At 48.5% G+C, this 24,235-nt stretch overlaps 1 protein-coding gene across 2 annotated transcripts; it reads right to left on the reverse strand.

The window, feature by feature from the left end:
* Positions 1 to 4,721: 4,721 nt before the first annotated feature.
* On the reverse strand, positions 4,722 to 22,109 carry INO80C (INO80 complex subunit C). Of its 2 annotated transcripts, none has more exons than XM_059409473.1 (5): positions 21,873 to 22,109; positions 12,342 to 12,452; positions 10,728 to 10,839; positions 9,772 to 9,839; positions 4,722 to 5,132 (listed from the first exon to the last, which is right to left on the reverse strand). In XM_059409473.1, exons 1-5 carry the CDS (start codon positions 22,026 to 22,028, stop codon positions 5,001 to 5,003), a joined length of 579 nt encoding a protein of 192 aa, XP_059265456.1. In that variant the 5' UTR covers positions 22,029 to 22,109; the 3' UTR covers positions 4,722 to 5,000. The 2 variants fall into 2 exon arrangements, with proteins under 2 accessions (XP_059265456.1, XP_059265457.1); XM_059409474.1 differs by having other exon boundaries at positions 12,342 to 12,444; positions 21,873 to 21,956.
* Between the last annotated feature and the right edge of the window lie 2,126 nt (positions 22,110 to 24,235).

Genomic DNA, 24,235 nt, shown 5'->3' on the forward strand with positions numbered 1-24,235 from the left:
GTGGTCACAGCTCACGCTTGCCGGCACATGGGCCAGACTCTGAGTTAACTGCTCTTGTGACATTTCCTCATCCGATCCTGGCAATCTTGTGGGGTAGATACAGTTATGATGATCATTTCACAGATTAGAAAACTTGATAGTTTGAGAGTTAGCAATTTGCCCAAGACCTGAGAGTTAGTAAATTACAGAAATGAGATTCAGGCCCAGGCTATCAGGCTCCAAGTATGGGTGCCTCAACAGGAAGTTCACCCTGCAGGTCAGTGGGGTCCCCCAGGGGTATCCCTGCATCACACGCAGTAGCCACTTTTGTAGGCCCGTGTCTCCGGGCCCAAGATCAACTGGTATTTTCTCAGACCATAGTGAGTCATTCTAATGCATCCCAAGCCTGCTCTAGTACCAAATTCTACACAAGAGAAACCTGAAGCTGAGGTCTTCAGTTTCTCCACTCCCTTGCCTACATCAGGAACTACTCTTACAGGGCTCTCGGATCACAGAGCACACTAAAGGACAACTTCACCTGCCCTGTGGCTCTTTTCCTCCCACGCATTTGTGCCAGGCTTTAGGAATTAGGTATTCCCTTTCTTCAAGACCTCATGCCGTTCAGGCAGCAGTTCTCAAACTGCCAGCACCTACAACGCCAAGCTAAAGCAGACCACCAATTTTAGGTAAAAATGTATTTAAATATTTAGTATTAAAAATATCATCTTTTTTCTTTTTTTAAAAAAAGTAGGCTCCATTTCCAACATGGAGCCCAATATGAGGTTTGAACTCAAAACCCTGAGATCAAGACCCGAGCTGAGGTCAAGAGTCAGACACTGAATCATCTGAGCCACCCAGGTGTCCCAAAACATTATATTCTTTAAAAAAGCATTTTATTATGGAGAAAGCAGAATAGTATAAGGAACCTCCGCACACCCATCACTCAGCTTCAACAGTTACTGACTCATGGCCAATCTTATTTCAACACTGCTCCCCTCCACTTCCTCTCTCCTATACATTTCCACAGCAAATCCCAGAGATCATATCCTTCCATCCATAAATATTTCAGTATGCGTCTCTAAAAGACACCAGTCCTTCCTTTTAACATTATAAGACCATTATCACAGCTAACAATATTCATAAGGGTTCCTAAGAATCATCAAATATCAAATGTCCAATTGTCTCAAAAATATTTTTTTTAAAGATTTATTTATTTGACGGAGATCACAGGTAGGCGGAGAGGCAGGCAGAAAGAGAGGAGGAAGCAGGCTCCCTGCTGAGCAGAGAGCCAGATGTGGGGCTCCATCCCAGGATCCTGGGGTCATGACCTGAGCCAAAGGCAGAGGCTTTAACCCACTGAGCCACCCAGGCACCCCAATGTCTCAAAAATATTTTAAGTCTTTTTTGTTTGAATCAGTATCCAAATAAGACCTACACATTCCTATCAGAGAGAACATTATTTTTTTAAAAGATTTTATTTATTTATTTCACAGAGAGATCACAAGTAGGCAGAGAGGCAGGCAGAGAGAGAGAGGGAAGCAGGCTCCCCGCTGAGCAGAGAGCCTGATGTGGGGCTCGATCCCAGGACCCCGAGATCATGATCTGAGCCGAAGGCAGCGGTTTAACCCCCCGAGTCACCCAGGTGCCCCCAGAGAGAACATTATTTTATTTTATTTTTAATATTTTATTTATTTATTTGACAGAGATCACAAGTAGGCAGAGAGGCAGGCAGAGAGAGAGGAGGAAGCAGGCTCCCCACTGAACAGGGAGCCCGATGTGGGGCTCGATTCCAGGACCCTGGGATCATGACCTGAGCCGAAGGCAGAGGCTTTAACCGACTGAGCCACCCAGGCACCCCTATTATTTTAAGTAATAGTATTTCACGCTTTTGGAAGAGGACATCATTCTCAGTCTTTTCCCATGGCACCTGACCTATTTGGGCAAGTTCTTTACTCCCTACTCCAACCATTTCTTTTGTTACCCTTTATTTTTACTAAGTTAAGCACTCCCCACTGAGTTACAGGTCACTGATAGCAGCATTCAGAGTCTGATATCTTTTTAATGGCCATGGATTCAGAAATGAGAGATTTCTCACTGAAGACACTTTGGGGCCAATTATAAAATAAAATTTAAAATCCAAATGGATGTATGCTGTAGCTTGGGAGATAGGAGCAAAATGGGTCCCTCTCATCCACATGAGCCCTGGAGGGCATTTGTCCCAACATTATAAGAGATTCTAATATATATGCAATAAGAGATTCTTCTTAAAGTATCAGACAGACACTGGGAAAGAGTCAAACTCCACTCAGAGCAGACCGGACCTCAGTTTGGTTTTATGAAAACAATCTGATTTCTTAGCTAAACTCTTCTTTTTTAAGGGGCTGAGTGTCTCCTTTGGATACTATAGGCCAAAGCCAGAATTGATAAGTTATATGAGACAAATCAGCTGTGGACATGCCGTGAGGTCAAGTTCTCATCCGAAGTTGAGGAAGGACCCTCTGCCAGCAGAGGGGATAGTGGAGTGATGGGGATCAGACCATTTGAAAGGGCAGTTAGGAGGACACTGAAAATGTCCAGGTAGGAGGTGATATGCTCCTGGAGTCAGGTGGGAATGAGACCAGACAGAGGGGAAGGATCAGTACAGCACAAGAAGGGATATGAGGACGGATGGAGTGGGCAGTAAAGAGGCAGGAGGGAGGAATCTCCAGTGCTGGGTTGGTGTGTGAAATGGAGTCCTACACGCACACGTGTGCACACACATGCACACACATGCACACAGAATCCCCTTCCAAATTGCCCATGGCCCTGCAATGGAAAGAGCCAGCTGATCTGTGGCTTAGAAAACACCCCATGTGAAATATCCACTCTGTAGTTAGAGCAACAAGGGCCCTCAACTCTGGCTGCACATTAGAATCGCCTGGGGTGTTTGAAAATACTGTGCCCAGGCCCCAGCTCAAGGCAGCTGAGCCAGAATCCCTGGGTATTTTTACACCTCTCCCCACCAGCACCCCCATCAGCAACAGAGAAGTGCTGATGTGCAGCCCAGGCTGAGAGGTTCTGGGCCAGGCATGAATAGCATCGGCTCTTTCAGCACAAAATTACCTGCCTGGACCCCTTGTTGGAGGTATCCACAGCTTGAAGCTTAGCTTGGCTCAGTCTGGTTCCCTGTGGCTTGGACTGAACCGACCTGACCTTTGGAACTCAGCCCTCTGTGCAGAGGCCGGCAAGGAAAGCCTGTCAGGGGAACAGGAAAGAAGGGAGCCAGGTGTCTGCACATGTGCTTTCCTCTGCCTGTGGTGGGTGGCGGTTCTCACACTCTGACATGTCACGTTCACAAGGGGATGCCTTGTCCAATGCAGATGCCTGGGTCCTGCTCCCTCATAGGGTCTGAAGTCTAGGGTGTGGCCCAGGAATCTGCTTTTTAATGGGTCCCAGGTAACCCTGACAGAGGGCTCTCAGCACGCATGCGCAGGCCTGCACACACCCCAGAAGGCCCGAGAGGTCTGCGGGACCGATGGTCTGTGGGCCCCCGTGAGGGATGCACACGGGCCAGGGATTCTTCTTCATCCTGGACCCTGGCCAGGACAGTCTGAACAGTTAGGACTGAGGTAGCGCCCAGCAGTAAGTGTTAGGAACGATCACGACTTCCATTTCTAGGAATGGTTGAAGTTGGATAGTGGAGCACTATCCAACTGGGGGCCTTCATGGAAAAGAGGTGGACCTGCTCCCAGTTTTCTTTGTATAATAGGAGGTGGAAGTGAAACAGGAAGGGCCCTTGGCTCACTTACTCCTTATTTCCACCAAAAGGGAAACTGGGGGATTTTCCGAGGCTGACTGTTGGCAGCCAGTGCAGGAGTCAGTGTGGGAGCCCAAGAAGCAGACTCTGGGGTCTCAGGAAACTTCGGTTTCAGGCTTGAGGATTCCTGCACCAGAGCCTCAGATGTTCAGTGTGCATGGGCTTAAGAAAGGTACCCCCCAACCCCGGTCCTCCCTTAGTCCTTTTCCGTGGGAGCGCAGCCACCCTGCACTCCTCCCGCCCTCACCTCCGGTGACTGGGGTGACACAGGGGCGGCCAGGTTCCAGGCAGCTGCCACCTGCTCAGCGGGCTGCTGTCCCAGCTTTTTCTTTCTTCTAAGCCAGGAGAGGTTGCATGAGGGGCGTTCCCTGACCACCTAATCCCCTAAAGCAGAAGCAGCTCAGGCCCACTGCCCTCCCTAGAGAAATACGGGAGTGGGCTCAGAAAGGCCCAGGCCTATCTCCACACTCTCCCCCGCTCTCCCGCTATGAGAAGGGGAAGCCAACACTGCTGTTCCCGAGCAGGCTTCGGTCAAAGGGGCAGCAGCCTATACCAGGACAAGAGCCCTTCTCGGAACAGGTGTCCGTGTTCGCACCCCACACTCCAGAAGTGGGGCTAGGGCTGCTGTTTCAGCCAGCCAAAGCAGCCATACAAAATGCCAGACTGGGCAGCTTATATAACAGACACATATTTCTCTCTGGAGAGTTCTGGAGGCTGGGGAGAGGCTGGCCCGGTGCAGCAGGGAGAGTACTCTGCTCTTTCTTTGCCAGTCCCCAATTTTGGACCTCCTCCAAGTATACTGATAAAAAAAAAAAAAAAATCTAATCTGCTCTAAAGTGGGAGTCACCAGGACCAGGAATAATCTAGCCCTGATGTCAAGATTCATTATAGAGTCTTGAAATGTGTTATAGGAGCATTTATAACATTGAAGCAAAAACTACATGGGTTAAGTTAAAAGCACAATTTTATATTTTCTTGTCAAACAACTTTACTTGAGGCAACAACTGAAATATAATTTAATTCAACAGGAAATATCACAGTTGGAGGGAAAACATAGAAAAGAAAAGAAAAAAAAACCCTGAAATTTAAGCCAAACATTCTTTCCAAGGCACAGCACTGACATTTCCAGATTGACAGCAGAATGAGTTTGTTTCCATGAAACAAAATCATGAGTCCAAAGTTTGCCTTTGAAACAGCTTTCCACCGCCTCCCCATTTCTCCAGGCTCAGGGAACGATGCTTGTGGCCTTCCTCAGGGCCAGGTAGCCAGTGACGACGTCGGAGGGCAGCCTCCGGATGTAGGAAAACTCTTCGATGGTGCTGAACCGCAGCTTGCTCTGGGGGTCAGTGTAGTTGGCCTGGGTGGGAAGCCGGCACAGGGAAAGGCAGAACACTGGTGGTCATGGTGAATGTTTGAAGTTCAAGTTTACAAATTTTTTCTATTTTACCTAAAGTGAAATATCTGCATTTTGTCTTACTCTGTCACGAAGAACACAAACTGCCTACTTTGGCAATGACTTGTTAATCTTCCCAGACTTGAGAAATACTTCAGGGTAGAGATGGGAGGAAGAGGAGTAACCACATCAGACACCAGGACAGGTCAGAACGGTGGACACTGCAAGGGCTCCGAGCAACAGGTCCAAAATGGAATTCCTGATGATCGTCCCTCCCTGGCCCCTGCCTTCAGACTCCCACCTGCTTCCAAGAGAGGTTTTGGCTCTGTCCCCCAAGGCAGGAACAGGGGCTGCCCAGGCACACCCACCCCTCCCTGTTACACCCCTACACCCCACCTGCTCCAAGTGCTCTCTCCGGCTCTATGCCTTCCCCACGCCACTCCGAGGCTCCCTGGGCTACACCGCAGTACTATGGGCCACCCACTCCCACCCTCCCACTGGAAGGGACCGCTGCCCCACAACGGCAACCAAGGTCATTTCCACAACTTGCACTTCTGATTGCGTCTTCCCTTGGCTTGAAAACTCCCAGGAGCTCAAGTCCTCAGCATGGCTTCTCAGACCCCGCAAGCCAGCCCGGGCCCTCCACCTTCCCAAGCCTCTTCCTCAGCCACATGTCCCCACCCTGGTTCCAACTGCCCTGGCTCTCAGTCCCTCCTGGCATTCATGCCCCACTCGCCCTTCCCTGGGGAGGGGCCGCTCTGCTCCCCAGTCGTGGGCTCATCCTTCAGACTCAGCCCCCAGGCATCTCATCAGGGAAGTCTTATCTGCTCCCCCGCTCTCCCACATCTGTCTCCTGTAGAATGCTTCTCTCTCTTGCTTTTCCATTTATTATTGGCCTGACTCTGAGTAAGGTCTAGGCTGTGTGGCTCCACGGGGCAGGAACCCCATGGTTTGCTTATCACGCATCCCTGCTCCGAGTGCAGTGCAGAGTGTGCCCTGGCCTTCAGGGAATGTTTGTGCAATGAGTGAGGAATGAGTAAACGCACAAATGAATGAACCCATGGATAATCAAGACCATCACGGAAAAGAGAACTCACTTCTCACTGACATCAAAATTCTCTTTTGGTCTGGGTTCCCCACGTGCAAAATGGAGAAAATAAACTCATTTACTGTATACCTCAAGTCACATGGCTTCTACAGACTTTGAAACAGAAAACATGAGGGTGAGTCATTTGGAACTCCTTTAAAAAATTATACAAGATGCCATTAAAGTCTAGACGGATAACGTCCAGTTACTGCCTTGCCGACGGCCTGTGTGCGGACCCCGCCTGGTGGCAGTGCTGTGTCACCGAGGAAGGGCGGGGAGGCTGAAGAAGCAACCTTGGAGGGGAACTTAGTTACAGGGTTCTCACACTCTCCAAAGTCCCAATTCTGCCTCAGGGGATCTCCCTACCGTAGTTAACATCTGCCTGGCAGGAAAAGGAGATTAGTCCTCCAGATTAATTAAAACTCTCCATAAAAGGGACGCCTGGGTGGCTCAGTTGGTTGAGCAGCTGCCTTCGGCTCAGGTCATGATCCCAGAGTCCTGGGATCGAGTCCCACATCAGGCTCCTTGCTCAGCGGGGAGCCTGCTTCTCCCTCTGCCTCTGCCTACCATTCTGCCTGCCTGTGCTTGCTCTCTCCCCACCTCTCTCTGATAAATAAATAAAACCTTTAAAAAAAAAAAAAAACTCTCCATAAAATAAAACCTTGATCCTTTGGCTTCATCTAGATCTTGCCTTTCTGTCCACATTTTAATGACAGTAATATTGAGGAAGGCTTCCACAGAAAAATAGCAAGAAGCCCCTCTGGAGGACTGGCCAGGAGGCAGGCAGAGGCATGGACGGGAGGAGAGGCTCCCCTGTGGCCGCAGGGGGAGTGTGAGGGGGCAGGCCGGCGCAGCTGGCTTCCATCATCTGGCCTCTAGAGAAGCACCAGCTCCGGCCTGGCTCCATTTCTGCAGCCACTTCACTCCTACCACCGAACTGCGTGCGCCGAGCCGGCCAGCCCAACTTCGGACCTCCCTGCCAAGAAGGCCGCTGAGTAAATAAGGCACGATACAGAGATGCCCTGGCACCCACAGGAAGGTCACCAACGAAAGCTTGCACAGACCGGACCTGCCCTAGTATTCTGAACAAAAGGAAGGGTGCTAAGGGACAGCCCAGGGTTGAACAAGTGAGAAATTGCACTCCTCCGGTTTGCTCTCCTCTGGCTTCAGTCCCCAGAGCCTGAATGGAACAGAAGCCCCCGTCCAGTAGGGTGGCAGTAAGTGGCTATAAGGCCTCCCCTGCCGCAAGATGACAGGCAGCGCTCACTGCTCTGCCCATCTCACCCAGAGCCACGGCTCTTTCCAGAGCTTTGGAACAAGGACTGCCCACAGGTGTGAACCCTTCCTGCCTTGCCCACGCACAGCGGACAGCTGTTTGGCGCGAACAGGTGTGTCCATGTAAACATGAGTGGGGCTATATTTTTTAATGACGCAACTTTAATTTACCCAAGTCAACAAATGGATATATTCTCCTCTTAAAAAAAAAAAAGAAAGAAAGAAAACATAAGACTCAAGTCCTCTTTTCCAAGCATCTACCATCCCAAAGTCCCTGCCTTTCCCTGAGGAAACCACTGTCCCTGGGCACCCTTCCAGTCCTTGTTTGTATCCACCCTTATATATATAAACACACCAGGGAAATTACCCACTATTTTTTTGTGTGTTGGTTTTTGCTTAAATGGTAGCATGCTGCTTACGCGGCTTTGCACCTTTGAGTAAACGACACATCTAGAAGTTTATTCCTGTTGTTACAAACACATCAAGCTCACAGACCAGTATTAAATCATCTCCACCCCCAAGCCCTGGTTGACTGACCTTTATTGTGTTCCCAATACTGGCTCACAACCCCATTTTCTCATAATTATTTCTGCACGAAACTCCGTGTACACACACCTTCTCTAGGGAGCTGCCTGGAAGGCAAACTGCTAAGTCATAAGCTTTAGCTTTTCTGTCTCAACAGGTGCTGCCAAATATCCTCCCAAGAATCCAGACTAATGTATTCCCACCTCAAAAGGGCCGTGTATTGAGAAGATTTACTTCTCTGTGTTGGTGATGTTTATAATCAAACATCATTTCTCCCCTGCTGGTGAGCCCTTTCCCTAATTATCAGGGAGACTGAATATCTACTGATTGTCTGTATGTCCTCCTTGTAACTGTCTTCACATCCTTCTAGCCAGTCCTGTGGGTCTGCCTTTCCATGATCTGGTAGGGTTCTTTGCAGATCCAAGCAGCCAGAGATTTTAAGTTATGTATGACATGACAAGGCCTTGCCTGTAGCATAAAGGGCCTGGAACAATGCTTCTCAAAGTGATTCTCATGCCTCCAATGTGTGTGAGCCACCGCACTAACAAATGAGCTGCCGAGCGGTGAGGACAAAGCGACCTTCTAAGGGACCACCCACTAGGTCTGCCCCTAAACGCTGGCCTCTCCATGGAGAAATGCCCATCTGGGGCTGGAAAGGAACAGCTGCTCCCACACTAGCTCTCCTGCCATAAACAGTTATTAAAATGGGTCAAATTGATGAGGTGACTATTTTCAGGCAGGAAACAAGAGATCGTGTAAGACCACAACATTGCTCGTGCAGGTGAAGTACCCTCCGAGGTTAGGAGATACGTGCCCTGAATGGATGGCAGAAGAACCCACCACGCATGCACACACACGCGGGCACACACACACACACACACACACATGCACACACATGCCATGTTCCAGCACCTCTATTCTGCCTGTTGTTTTTTACGATCACTGTACTTAAGAGTCTGTGTTAAGAAGTTTGTAGTACGGAGCACCTGGCTGGCTCAGTCGGCTAAGTGTCCGACTCTCAATCTCAGCTCAGGTCTTCATTGCAGGGTCATGGGTTCAAGCCCCATGCTGAGCTCCACACTGGGCATGGAGCCTACTTAAAAAAAAAAAAAAAAAAAGGTTTGTAGTACACGGAGGAATGTGTGCTCTGCGGAGAAGCTACAACATACAACTGATTCAGAGAGAGTAACTAACAGTATTTTCAAAAGTATAAAAGAACTCAACCTCTTTCCCAGCAAAAAACACATATCATTGGTTTAGTCTGTTTGGCATGGAAGTTTGGAGTCATCCATTTTCATAAAAATGTAAAGCATTTAAATGGCATGTATGAGTTTTAAAAAGTGAAGTGCCCTATTTTAGTTTAACTACATTTTTAAAAGTACAATCATCTCCAAAATATGAGAAATTTTTTAAATTTCAGCAGTTAAAAAAGAAATTGTTTCTTTCATGTTATCTCATGTGTTAACAAGCAGAGGAAGGGGAGGGGAGAGCCGGGTCTCCAGCTTTCTGGAGCAGTCTTCCCTCCTGCATGGAGGCCCCAGGCTGCAGCCACTCGGAGATCAGTGTGTGAGCTCTACAGCACAAACCCAGGACCTGTCGAAGTGCGCAGGCTCTTGGCAGGGTCAGGGGCAGCCCCATCAACACTTCCTTCGACAGTATTATGAAATCTCCCGTCCAGCTCAATGCTATGAGACCCCGAGATGGATTTATACTCACAAGAAGACCTGAAACATCAGAATACTTCTTAGCTGGTTTAAAGGAGGGAGGAGCATCAATACTGAAGTCTGGGGGGGAAAAAAAAGAAAGAAGATAACTAAGCTGGCTTTAAGATATTCAGATCCCTCTCCTTCTTTCTCTGAAAGTGCTGTCTCATGATATTTCTGAAATTTTGATGCGGTAATTAAGTCCTCAGACACTTCTCCGGGGGAGTGATGCACTACGTCACAGACCAGGCACAGGCTCTGGATCGAGCTCTACCCTGTCCCTGGGGCCCCTCTGCTCTGGCGGAACCCCCGGAATGCTCCTCTGCCCACAGGCCACTCTCACCGTCACAGGCTACACAGGCTGTGGGCGAAACCCAACAACCCTCTAATGGGATCAGAGCATCCGGACACTGGAGTGTCCACACCCAGACCCTGACTAGCTCACTGGTCACCCATCTGAGTCACCCCATGAAAGATGTGCTGTGGGACAGGAGGTGAGGGAAACTTTGACTGTACTTTGCAGGGAGGACGAACAGAACACAGAACAGTGCTTTACACAGATGTGAAAACACCGCAGCAGAAAGCACTCACTCTAACAATGGCACAGAGTAAAATAGAGTTAGCCTTTAAGATGGTGGTTAGAAACCCTCTGAAATCTTGGGAAACACTGTTCTAGAAACACATTTTAAGAGCAGATTCCTGAAAAGAAGTTTGTCTGACACAAACACCAGGATTAGCACATCAGGACCGACTTCTCCAGACTGAAATGTCACAGCACCACGAACAAGCACACACCCCTGTTGCACAGAAGGGCTCAGCGACCAGCTCCATGCACGGCGTCTCCCGAGGCTGACGCACCTCGCCAACCCCGGAGCTACGGGTCGCTTCCTATACTAACATAAACACGCAGGTTTGTTACACGTTCCTACTCTGAGCATCATCGACACACAGAGGCTCTAGACAGCTCACAGTTGGGATCGTTCAGTTGCCACGGCAATGCCCTTTCAGAGGCGAGGATCTGTTTCAGGTTCTTCCAGGTTCTGTTCTTCTTGCCGGCGACTGCGCCACCGTGGCCAGAGTGCTGGAGTGAAGATGGGGGTGGAAGCGACAGGAATCAGCAGAGGCCATCATTTCAGGATCAGAATGACGCGCATCCCTAACAGTAACACGCCCCTCGTTCTGTCAGCTCATTTGTACCCCGAAGGGCTGGGTTGGTTTGTTTTTAAGTATTATACTGTACACGTTAATCTTACTGATAAAAACACAAAGCTTTTGGATTATCAAAACCCATGAAGTAGTTGGTCATGGAGTAGAAATTTTAAATGAGTTTTTTTGTTGTCATTGTCTGTTTTTATATGCTCATAGAAAAATCACATCCTTTTGGGGACTAACTTTAGAGAATTCACTCATGAATCCTCCCTTACTTTAAAATAAATTTATTACAAAGTCAGCTTTAAACTCATGACCACATCTCTCAACTCCCTTCTGAGGGCAGGTCACTCACTGCCTGGCAAGTCACTGGAGATGCTGGAAAACCCAAGAAAGCCTCAATCATGGCATGGCAAGCCCTCTGGAAATTTGTTTTCTTTCTTGTTCTATAAATATGATAAAATAAAATGGAAAAAAAAAAACCAAAATCTGCTGTAGGCACTGGTAATACTGTATTTTTTTTTAAAGATTTTATTTATTTATTTGACAGAGATCACAGTAGGCAGAGAGGCAGGCAGAGAGAGAAGGAAGGGAAGCAGGGCCCCTGCTGAGCAGAGAGCCCGATGCGGGACTCGATCCCAGGACCCTGAGATCATGACCTGAGCTGAAGGCAGCGGCTTAACCCACTGAGCCACCCAGGCACCCTATACTGTATTTTTAAAACTAATGAAAAACAGGGATGCCTGGGTGGCTCAGTTGGTTAAGCAGCTACCTTCGGCTCAGGTCATGATCCCAGCATCCTGGGATCTAGTCCCACATCGGGCTCCTTGCTCAGCAGGAAGCCTGCTTCTCCCTCTGCCTCTGCCTGCCACTCTGTCTGCCTATGCTCACTGTCTCTGACCAAAAAAAAAAAAAAATAAAAAATAAAAAAAATCTACTGAAAAACAAACTTATAATGATATCATCTCAATTTCTGCAATTATAGCTCTCAAGAATCAAAGGAAGAGTAGACTATTCCTACTTTACAGCAACATAAGTTAGATTTACTTAAACTAACAAGGAGAACTCCTCTTTTAGTTAGTTGTTTTCAACGAAAACTTATATAAGCCCAGTGAAAAGGGATGGTGAACAATCATGGAAATGACCCACCCTCAGAAGAGTACCCTTTAATCAGTTCCACGAGGAGCACCTAAATCCTGGGGAACCAGCCCACAGGTTGAGGAATGGGTAGGGTCTTCCTCCTGCCACCACCCTCTCCTAAGAGCCCCTGGCAAAGAAGGTGGTGACTTGAACTGATGGAGAAAGGGCCACCAGGGCCACCCGGACAGCTGGCCTAGCAGGATCAGAGGCTGGCATGTGGCTGTTTGTTTTTGCTTTATGCTTTTGGTTTTTTTTTTTTTTTTTTTTCATTTCTAAAATACCTTAGAAGCTTACCACAAAGTTTGGATCCTTAAATGGCAATGGCTTGGCAGCTTTTTCCATAGGTCCCGTGCTGAAGTCAGAGGGCACCATCTTATTCTCGCTCATGGCTTCCATGCTGATACCCTTAAAACATAATGATAGACTGAGGTCCGTTTTTTTCTTGGTGAGATCCCTAACTCTGCTCCTAACAAGACCAAAGATGACGCCACGGGGATGTGAAGGAAGACAGTGCCCCAGAGCCCTAGCAGGTGGCCTGCACCAGAGAAGAGCATGCCAGATTGGGAGCAACACCTGTTGTGTGGAAGCCATGGGAAGGAGAGCCAGGACCCCAGCTGCCAGGCTTCCTGGATCCCCCATGTGCCAAGTAGGAGGGATGGTTGTCCCCCATGAGCCGGCTCACTGAACTCTGACAACTGCTGTTATCCCCAGTTTTCAGAAGAGAAAACTGAGGCTCAGGGGTATGGGTTCAAGACCACACAGTGATTACCTCTGGATCCAAACCCAGGTGGAGCCGATTCCAAAGCCCTCACCATCTCCACAACACCACAGTGTCCCTACTCCTATTGATCTTGTCACACTGTGCCTTAAAACATTGAGACAAAAAAGGGCCAGCCCCTGTAAGGGTGTCATCAGTCAGAGAACCCAGGCTACAACTCTTCTGCGCCAGCCGAGCAAGGGGATAACAGACATTCTGAAGGAGGAGAGCAGAGGAAGAGGGGGCTGGGTAGCCACAGGTCAGCTGCCTGCCGCCAGAACGCCCCCAATAGCAGGCTAAACTCTTTAAAACAAAATAACCTTTCAAGCTCACCATCACCAAGAAAAAACAAGCCAAAGTAAGAAATGGCTTCTGATGTTTAACGCAATTTCCAGTATTCCCAAACTGCAATTAATTATTTTTAATTGATATATAATTTACATACAGTGAAATGCACAGATCTTAAGTATAGATTTCGTGAGTTTTGCCAAATCTTTACACTTGTTTACTCCATGTCCCTATGGATTACAGAACATTTCCATCATCCCAGAAAGTTCCCTCATTCCCTTCCTAGGTAGTACCTTCCACCTTCGGGGCAGTCGCTATTGTGGTTACTCCCACCCCACTTTTGCCCCTTTTACAACTTCATATAAAGGGAATCTGACAACATGTACTCATGTTTGGCTTCTTTAGTGCAGCAGAGTTTTGAAGACCTCTCCGTGTTGCCGTAGAGGTCAGTAATTCGTTTCGCTGTATCTGTGTATGTTCAGCAGAGCGGCATCCCCCGTATGGATGTACCACAATGTGTTTATCCACTCGCTGCTGATGAACGTGAGGGCCATTTTCAGGCTTCAGCTAGTATAAATAACGCTGCTGTGAACAGTCCATACCAGGCTTTGGGTGGACCTGCGTTTACACTTCTCTAGGGTAAACACCTAGGAGCGGAATGGCTGCATGACAGGGTAAGTGTATTTAACACTGAAAGAAGCTGCCAATTCATTTTCCTCAACAGTGGCCCGATTTGACACTCCCAGCAGCAGTGTATGAGCGTGCTGGATGTGTGTGTGTGTGTGTGTGTGTGTGTGTGCGCGTGTGGTCTATCACCCCCATCCCCAACCCTGCAGTGACATTTGTTGGGGGCGCAGGGGGCACCCACTCTGATGCGTAGTTCTCCAAATGGTCTCCTCTCAGACACCTTCCCAGAGGCTTTGCCAGTCTCTGCACATGGCCTGGGCGCCTCCTTGGTCCACACCACCTCTTTTGTCTGACATGCCCCTCAACTCACCGCCCCCATGATCTTTACAAAGCCCAGCTCGATGCTGACCCTGTAAGAAGTAAGAGGCCTCCAGTTTCTCAACCTTTTCCCACCAGCCACAGCCACAGTGTTCTTGCGTCTCTCTCTCCTCTCGCACTCCTCCCCCAGCCATCCTTCCCACAGTCCTCCCTTACCTGGCACCTTCCTCAGCCTGCCCCTCAGAGGAGGGGCTCTGCGGTGCACACCTTGCCCACTCCCTTCTCTCCAGCACAGTCAGTGAGGCCCTCTTAAATGCAAGCTTGATGGGGCTCCCCTCCTCTCCAGCAGGCCGGTGGGCCCCACGGACTTTGGGGTGAGAAACACATCTGGCCTCCTCTCCAGCCTTACCTTTCATTATCCCTCCTTACCGCACTTCGTATTTTCTGGTACAAATCCACTGAGTCATTTTCTATATGGCACAAATAGTTTCCAATTTTCCCATTTTTATTTATACTTTCCTAAGATTATTTTCATCAGGATTAATTCATGTCAGCTTTAATTTTATAACAAAGATTAGATCTAGCATTTTGTACATAACTAACTTTTACTGCCCTTGTAATTTTTCCTTCCTGGCATGGCATTTCTGCCAGGTACATGTATCCTAGAAGGCCCAATTTGATGAGGGAAATTTGATTTTCCCATCACATTTAATCAATAGCCAACATTACCGTGTATAGTTTTAGTCAGCTGTCAATGTTTTTTTTTTTAAAGATTTTATTTATTTTATTTGACAGACAGAGATTACAAGTAGGCAGAGAGGCAGGCAGAGAGAGAGAGAGAGAGGAGGAAGCAGGCTCCCTGCTGAGCAGAGAGCCTGATACGGGACTCGATCCCAGGACCCTGAGATCATGACCCGAGCCGAAGGCAGTGGCTTAACCCACTGAGCCACCCAGGCACCCCCTGTCAATGTTATTTTGGGTTGACTAGTACCTATTATAAATTAGATATATGATGGATAGTTTATATTTATGTCTTAGTCAAGGAAAAAAAACAGCAGCTTTATGAAACAGGGAACCACAGACCAGAAGAAGGAGAGATGACCAGACAAGCAAAGAGAGCATCTCCAAGCAGGTGCACACTCTGCCCCACAGTGTGGCTCAGCCTTCTGTTCCCCACATTTAACTGGATCAGAAATAGTGTATATGTGTCCTGAAGAGGGGCTTGGAAGGACCAAGGGGAGGCTAGAGCGAAGCCTGTGCTACTGGACTGAAATCGAAGGTCCGCAGTGTGTACTCAAGGCTTTAATAAAGCTCAGGCAGAGAAACAGAGAAACCGATGCAGAGCGTATGGGAAGGGTGGTACACACCCCCCATCTTTCCTAGCTCTCTCCACAGAGGCAGCTGGAAACAACAGGTACACCTGGGCTCAGATCCTGGTTTCTAAATGTGATTCTCCAAGAACACTGATCCTTAAAAAAGTAACTGGTTCCAGGGCTGGGGCAGAAAAGTACAGGATGAGCCTTGTGGTTCAGAAAGTAAGAAAATAGCTGTATTGGTTGGCTAGGGCTGTCCAGACAAAACACCACAGACTGGGTGGGTTAAACAACAGACACGCATTTTCTCACAGCTCTGGAAACTACAAGTCCAGATCAAGTTATCAGCGGGGTTGGTTTCTCCTGATGCCTGGGTCATTGGCTTGTAGATGGCTGTCGTCTTGCTGTGTCCTCACAGGGCCTCTCCTCTGTACACTCCCCTCCTTGATGTCTCTTCCTCTCACATGAATAACAGTCCTATTGGATTAGGGCTCCACCTTTATTGACCTCCTTTAACCCTAATTACCTCTGTAACAGCCCTATCTCCAAACACAGTAATGTTCTGAGGTGTAGGGGGCGGTGGGCGGGGGGGGGGGGGGCACACTAGGACTTCATATGGATCTTGAAAAGAAACAATTCAGTTCACCACAGTACGCAATAGCACTGAGAAAATGACGGGGGTCTATTAAAACACAAAGAAGCGGTTTGAAGAGGTTCCAACTAGCAGAGGACAATTTGAGCATCAAAATAAATAACACTACTCCAGAACATATAAAGGATTGTTATCACTCAACAACAACAACAACACAAATTCCACTGTAAAAAGGGCAAAGGATGCCAATCAACATTTCCTTTTTTATGGCCAGCAGAAAAGCTGTTCGGCATCCTCAAAACTGCACTGAGCTATCATGTCACAGCCACGGGGATGGCCACGATTGAAGACACTGACTAAAGCGCCAGGGAGGGTGCAGAGCGACTGCAACCCTCACGCATGGCTGGTAAGAAAGGAAAAGAGTGTGGTCACTTCGAAAAACAGTTGGTGTTTCCTCAAAATGTTAAACGGAATTATCTTGTGACCCAATAATTCGACTCCTAATATATACCCAAGAGAATTAAAAAAAAAAAAAAAAAACAACCGGTCTGTAAAAACATGTGCATACTCATAGAAGTATTTCCCATGAAAGCTAAGATGTACAAACAGCCTACATGGCCATCAACTGAAGAATACACAGATGTGGTATATCCGTACAATGGAGTGGCATTCAACGACAGAAGGGAATAAAGTATAATCCATGCAACCACATGGATAAGCCTTGAAAATACTACGCTAACCAACAGGCACCTGGGTGGCGCAGTCAGTTAAGCGTCCAGCTCTTGTTTTCAGCTCAGGTCATGATCTCAGGGTCATGAGATCAAGCCCCTGCACTGGACTCCATGCTCAGAGCAGAGTCAACTTGAGTTTCTCTCCCTTTCCTCCTGCTCCTCCTCACGCGCTCTCTCTCTCTCAAATAAATAAGTCTTTTTAAGAAAGGAAAGAAAATATTATGGTAATTGAATGCAGACAGAAAAGGCCACATATTCTATGATTCCATTCACATGAGGTAACTACAGCAGTCAAAGATCAGAGGCGTCACAGGCTCAGAGGAAGGGTTAATGGGAGTAACTGCTAATAGGTAGAGGGTTTCTTTTTGGGATCATGGAAATATTCTAAAATTAGATGGTAGGGGTGGTTACACAACTCAGAATATATTACAAACCACAGAAGCGCACATTTTAAGAGGGTGGATTTTACGAGATGTGAATTATAACTCAATAAAGCAGTTCCAAACAAACACATTTATGGATGAATGAATAAAGATAGTCTTAAAGTATCCCCCCACAGGATTCTTTAATACGAACAGGAAAATAATAACTTCACAGTGGAGAGACCTGGCAGACACCACCTTACTAAGTGCTCAAAGGGAACACTGTTGGTAGCAGAACACAGGCCACCAAGTGCTATGATATGACACACAGAGAAGGGGACAGCATCACTTCTGTCCTCTTGCCAAGAATGTATTACCCATATCTGATCATAGGAAATATCAGACAAGCCCAAGTTCAGGAACACTCTATAAAATAAGGGACCAGTACTCTTCAAGAGCGTCTGGTCGTGAAAGATAAAGATCAGAGAACTGTCCTATAGAAAAGGAAGCTAAAGACATATGATAAAACAAACCTGTGATCCTGGCCTGAATCCTGGGCTCGACCAAAGATAAGAACGACATCTGTGGTTAGGGGTCAGTGCTGGTTCAGTGTTAATCCCTAAATCTGACGGCTGTACTGTTGTTATGTAGGAGAATGACTTTGATTTTAGGAAATTCACACTGAAATGTTTAGAGCATTAAAAAAATAAATAACAGTGGCCAAGAGAAACCTCTCCCCTAGGGTTCGCCCAGCTGCTAACCTGCTAACCAGGTTGCTCCACGGCCCCCAAGAGGCAGGCAGGTCAGGAAGAGTGACCGCCACCTGCTCTCCCGAGAGGCTGTAGTTCAGGGGTGGAGGAGGAAGCCTTGCTCACTGGCTGGAAGGCACACGAGATGAACAGGTCCAAGGAAACTGGCCAGTGTAAGAGGCAGCAAAGTGGTCTCTTCCCCAAGGAATCTAGGGATTCGTCAGGGCGGCCCTGGGACTACTCCGCGAGGACGGGCCCATGGGCAAAGGCAGTGGGAAGGCTGGCCTACGTATGTGGCCTCCAGTACATGAGAGAGAGAAAAGAGCCTGAGAACTACACAGGGAGCACCGTGTTGGGACAGAAAAGCCAGACCGCTAGGGACAGCTCAGGGGAAATAGGCAGAAAGGGAGAGGTTTCCCAGGGCCACACACATTTAAGTGGCAACTTCACTGTTGCAGCTTTTTATAAAGAAAATGACTGCTTATGTAATGTTCCCATCTGGGAGAAAATAAGCAAACGAAACTGCTAACAACGCAAGGGGAAGATCCCAGCGGGGAATGGGGGAAGCAGGCCTCCAGGCCCAACAGCACGTAGGGGATGCACCCCACTGGCAGCCACCATCCTCAAATGAGGGTCTCAGCTTTTCTTCTTGTGCAGGAAGGCCAGAGAGACTGCATCTCTCCCCTTCTCCAGAGGCCCCGTCCCTGATGCCTAGTGGGTGAGCTCCCAGTGCGCACAGTGAAATCCTGGGAAGGAACCCGGGTGCTCTTTGATGTAGGCCGTTCCCAGGCCCCAGGAAGACATGGGAAAACCCTGGCAGGTGGCAAGGGCTGGCGGAGACTGGGGAGGCGGTGCTGCCCCAGAGGCTGCCGAAAGAAGCAGGTACCTCGGCCAGTGTGTGTGGGCTGGGAGGTCTAGGCCCTCTGCCAGGGGAGAGGACGCACTGTCAGACAGGTGCATCTGCTGGGAGGAAGGGGAAGGTGTGGGAGAGAGTGCCAGAAGTCTGCACCGCCACTCCTGGCAGCGTGCCAGAGAAGAGGCAGCAAGGGGACGGAGAGGATGTGCTCCAGCACTGAGATTCAAAGCGGACCCCTCCTGCTCATTTGGTCCCTCCATCCTCTGTCCTTCCCCTGTCAGCAGGGCCGGTGAGGAGCCATGCTTGCTAAAGAAGGGGCAGAGGAAGGAAGGCATCCCAACAAGGACTGAGCCCCATCATTCCAGAGCTGCCTCCTGCCTGTGAAAACACTGAGGACTCTCTTCCCTCCCAGACCAGGATCCAAGATCCTGGGCCCAGAACCGGGTGTTGTGCCATTCCTTCCTCCTGAACCCTACCCTGCATGATCCCGCACCCTGGGCTTCAGCCATGCTGAGACTCTGCTGCCTATTAGCGACGGGATGAGAGGGAGCGGCTCTCAGTGAAAGGGAGGATCAAGTCTGTGAGGCTGGAACGCAAGAAAATAAAATTGTAAATGACGTACAGTTTCCACATTACTCAGCCACTGTTAACATTGAGACGTTCCGAGATGAACCAGCCCATCCCTGAGACACGAATACCCTATGAAGAGGAGAAAAGTAATGCTCAGCATTCAGGGCTGTCCTCTCTTTGCAGCTCGAGAAGAGACGACACAAGTCCCAGGGAGCAGAAACCTGGCCCTATCAAAGCAGCCCGGGCCTGCCTCTAACAGAGACTGCTGTCAGCAAGACCTCCACCCGCCAAATAGCTTCGCATCTCCAGACGGCAACCTGCACAACTGACTCAGACGTGAGGACAGTGGGGTCACGAAGAAGGGAGACAAAGTCTTTGTCTCATCACTGGAAAACCGAATGCCCAGTTACATCGATCTGACAGTATTCTAGGATAAAGTCGCTGAGCCTGATCTAGAACTGCAGTGTTGTAGTAGGGTGACTTAAGATAGAATTGCGAGAAGCAAAATATTCGATAAAGTCAATTAAATAAGAGCACTCAATTTCTTGGGAAGCCAGTCAACATAGGGAGATCCATGAAATGACGCTGAGTGAAAAGCAGTGCACACAATGTGTGCATCAAGGACAGTAATGAGGGGCGCCTGGGTGGCTCAGTGGGTTAAGCCGCTGCCTTCGGCTCAGGTCATGATCTCAGGGTCCTGGGATCGAGTCCCACATCGGGCTCTCTGCTCAGCGGGGAGCCTGCTTCCTTCTCTCTCTCTCTCTGCCTGCCTCTCACTGTACTTGTAATTTCTCTCTGTCAAATAAATAAATAAAATCTTTAAAAAAAAAAAAAAGGACAGTAATGAAAAACTATCTCCACATGGAAAAGACAAATCATAACACTTGTGGGGGGAGAAGTGGATGATTCTTATGTCCATTTTAAAAATAGAAAAAAGGTGGGGAGCACCTGGGTGGCTCAGTTTGGTTGAGTCAGACTCTTGATTTCAGCTCAGGTCACGATTCCAGGGTCATGAGAATGAGCCCCCCATCAGCTGTGTGCTCAGAGGGGAGTCAGCTTGAGATTCTTTCCCTCTGCCCCTCCCCCACTCTCTCTCTCAAAATAAATTTTCTTTTGAAAAACAGAACAAAGGAACTTCTAAAACTAACATTATCATATTTTTTTTAAAAGCTAGGGTAGGGACACCTGGGTAGCTCAGTCGATTAAGGATCTGACTCTTGATTTTCCCTGAGGTCCTGATCCCGGGGTCCTGGTACCAAGTCCTGCAACCAGCTCTGCACTCATTCTCTCTCTCTCTCCTTTTGCCCCTCCCCCCACTTGTGTGTGCTCTTTCTCTCTCTCTCTCAATCAAATAAATCTTTAAAAACAAAGCAAAACACAGAGGTTTATTTTAAGAATTAAATGACATAAGGGTGGGACACCTGGGAGGCTCAGTGCTTTAAGCCTCTGCCTTCAGCTGGAGTCATGATCGCAGGGTTCTGCGATCCAGCCCTGCCTAGGGCTCCCTGCTTAGCAGGGAGCCTGCCTCTCCCTTTTCTTCTGCCCCTCCCACTCATGCTCTTTCAGTCTCTCACTAATAAATAAATAAAATCTTAAAAATAAATAATGAATGGAGGTGCCTGGGTGGCTCAGTGGGTTTGGCTCAGGTCATGATCTCAGGGTCCTGGGATCAAGCCCCACATCGGGCTCTCTGCCCTGCTGAGCAGAGAGCCTGCTTCTTCCTCTCTCTCTGCCTGCCTCTCTGCCTACTTGTGATCTTTGTCTGTTAAATAAAAAGAAAAGAAAAGAAAAGAAAAAAGAAAAAGAAATAATGAATGAATGAGAAAGGGGTACCTGGTTTTCTCCTTCATTGGGGCTGGCGACTCTAGATCTTGGGGTTGTAATTTCGAGCCCCCTGTTAGTTATATAGATAACTTAAATCTTTTTTAAAAAAAGAATTAAAGGAGATAGTATTTAGAAAGTGCTTAGAACAGTGCTCTCTAATTGCGTGAAATAAAATGCAGGAGCCAAGAGAAACACTAATCTAACCAAATCACTCCTCTGCAGAAAATCTTTTGCTGGAATTGTGGAGCCATGAGATCTGTGCCAGGTACTGTGCTCAGTGCCTTCCCACCATGATCTCACGGAATCCTTTCACCAACGCCATGGAGTAAGACCAAACCACTTTGGGATGGGGAGACCGAGTGTCCACAAAGTACTTTTCTGAGAATGAGGGACGCCATCGGTATCAATGCATCTTGGGATTTCTCCATTTTCAACATTGGGGCGCTCTGCACCTCACGGACACTCGGTACAGATCTGCCGAAAGGACCAACGTGAGACACGCGGACTTGTGCTTGACTGAAACTTACAGAAATGTCCCGAGCCTCAACCTAAACGCGACGGGAAGGGACGATCCCTGCACTAAGTCCGTAATAACATCCCCACCTCTCCCGCTCTCAAGGACAATGCAAGGCGGGTGGTGCCTGAACCCAAGCCCACTCGTCCACACTTGGGAAAAAAAAATGTTTCATTTGCGCCAGCGAAGTGAACCCCCCGCCCCCACTCAAGCGGGACTTCAAGGCCCGGCACCTTCGCCCTGCCCCGCCCTGCCCTGCGCACGCGCCCTCGCTCCGCCCCGCACGGCCCCGCGCACGCGCAGACTAGACGAGCCTAAGCATACCTGCGTAAAGCTGGCGGCGGACACTTTTTTCTTTTTACTGGCACTGTAACCGCCAGCGCTGCTGCCGTTGTGGGAAGGACTGGCTGGCCTCTTCTTGCTGTTCCGAACTATCCCCGGAGTGGAAGTAGTGGCCACAATTGGAATTTGAGCCGCCATTCCTACCCTGAGTCTTCCTCCTCCCCCGCCCCCACTTTCTCGGTACAGGCTTTGGAACTTCCGGCTCTCCCCTACTTCCGCCTTCAGGCGCGAAAATCCGGCCTGGACTCCCAGCGGGTTCGCGGACTCCTTTCGGCCAATTCTAAAAGGCGGAGATCGGAGCAGCCCAATCCGCGGAGGCGGGAGGGTGTCCGCCAGGTTGTGTCCCGCTGTCAGCCTGGGCACGTGCTGGGAAATCCGCCGTGGTTGAGGAACAGAACACCTCGTGACCTTTTGTCAAACACTGGGTTCTTTTAAAAATCAATAACCATGTTGCCATTCTCACATTAAGTTGGAAAACGGATCACTTTCAATGTCTGAGTAAAGTTAGTGTTGTTCTGAGTGGATTGAACAGACTGTCAAGCTGCTGGCTTTCCCTTGGTCGCTGCCTTCGCGTGCGGAGCAAGTTTGTGTATATTGGCTGGGAGTCCAAATGGGCTTGAAGAGTGGTTCTTAACCCTTTAGGAGTCCCAGACCCCTTGGAGCATGTAAGCCCCTCCTCTGCCCCCATCAAATGTATGCAGGTACAGACAGAATTTTACGTGTGGATTTCGGGGAATTCACAGATCTGCTAAAACCTAATTACAAACTTCGATGGGACACCCTCTCCCGCCACCCCTCGTTATGTGCCACATACTGCGTGGATTGTAAATCGGTTAATGTCTTTTTTGGCCCCTGTTAGAACGTGAGTTCCATAAGGGGGAGGCTGGTAATGTTTTGTTCACTTACCTTTTCTGGGTGATACTACCTTGCAAGTCTTTGGAACAAATTTTCCTTGGTTCTTAATGAAATAATTCACAAATGATCAAGTCCCCTGCAGTAACTGCTTGAAGCTACTGTGTTCTAAAACAGGAAAGGTGCCTATATGAATCTGGATATGTGAAGGAAACTGGCTGCAGAAAGACTTCGAGGTGAGAGAGAATAAATAGGGAAACTAGCAGTAATGTTATACCTCTTTTCTCCTTTGGAGAAAGGAATGACCAACCAGTGTTGAAATGTCCTCTCCCATGCCCCAGTAGCCACTCAATCTTCATCTAAATCGAGTCTTCCTTGTTCTTTTTCTCAGGGACTGACACCTCAAACCAATGGGTCACCTAAGCCAGAAACTAGGTGTTGACCCAAGGTACCCCTCTCTAGTACCCCACCCCCTCAGCTCACTTCTCTCCTTCACTACTACCCTGGGGATTCCGCCCCCCTTCATCTGGATCCCTGCAACAGCCTCCTGATGAGAGTTTGGGATTCCATCTTTTCCTAATCCTCCCTGACCCCAAGCCATCCTTCACACTGGCTGCCACAGGTGGGCTTCTGAATCTCAAATCTAACTATGCTTCTACCTTGAAATCCAAAGAATTTTTACCTTGGCGTATAACTGGGCTCTGCACTCCCCCTACCTCCCTTCTCTTGCTTCCTTCCCAACACTTAATCTGCTGTGCGCCAGTCAGGGACTAAGTCTGTTTCCTAAACTGGAGGTAGTTCTAATTCATCATACTTTCACTTTCATTATTTCCTCTCCCAGGACTCCTCAGCCCCTTTGCTGGTTCAAATGCTACTTCCAGCGCAAAGCTTTCTGCCATCTGGTGCACCCTCCTCTCCTCTTATTCCCCTGCTCCCACCCTTTGCACCCTTCTCTGAGAGCTTTGAGCACCAGAAGCTCTGCTGCGCTCCTTCCTGTAATACCTGGGTAAATGTTGGTGGAGTTCAAGCACCAGTTCCCTACTTCTAAGGAGTCAGGCCGGTGGATGCACCACCATCTGGCTTCCTGTTGGTAAACTCAGTCCTGATCTTGTCTGAGCCCTTCTTTCTGAAGCCCTTCCCTTGGGATCTGGAAGGCTACCCTTCCTTTATTCTCCTCTTTCCTAACCACCTATGCCCTTTTACAGTCATCGTCTTCTACCAAGTGGGTTCTAAGCCTATGGCAGGTTTTTCAAAATATCAGTTATATGGTCCCACTCCCTCAGCAGATACCAATTCCTAAAGCTTCCCAGATGATTCTGATGATGAACCAGGGTCTCCCTGCTCACTCCTTACACACTGAGAGTTCTCAGTGCTTGGTCAGAGTCTCTCTGCCCTCCTCAGTCTATACTTTCCCCAGCTGTTTCACCAACTTATGGAGCCTCAGGTACCATCCAAATGCAGACCACTTTCAGAATGGCTTCTTTTACCTGGAT

Source organism: Mustela nigripes, chromosome 8, assembly GCF_022355385.1.
Source record: "Mustela nigripes isolate SB6536 chromosome 8, MUSNIG.SB6536, whole genome shotgun sequence".
Lineage (NCBI taxonomy): Eukaryota > Metazoa > Chordata > Mammalia > Carnivora > Mustelidae > Mustela > Mustela nigripes.

Coding starts and splice junctions, on each gene's coding strand:
- INO80C (XM_059409473.1), bottom strand. CDS start 22,028: ATGGCGGCTCAAATTCCAATTGTGGCCACTACTTCCACTCCGGGGATA. Junction 12,453..21,872: donor CCGCCGCCAGCTTTACGCAG/GTATGCTTAGGC, acceptor TTATGTTTTAAG/GGTATCAGCATGGAAGCCAT. Junction 9,840..10,727: donor GCAACTGAACGATCCCAACT/GTGAGCTGTCTA, acceptor TTTCCCCCCCAG/ACTTCAGTATTGATGCTCCT.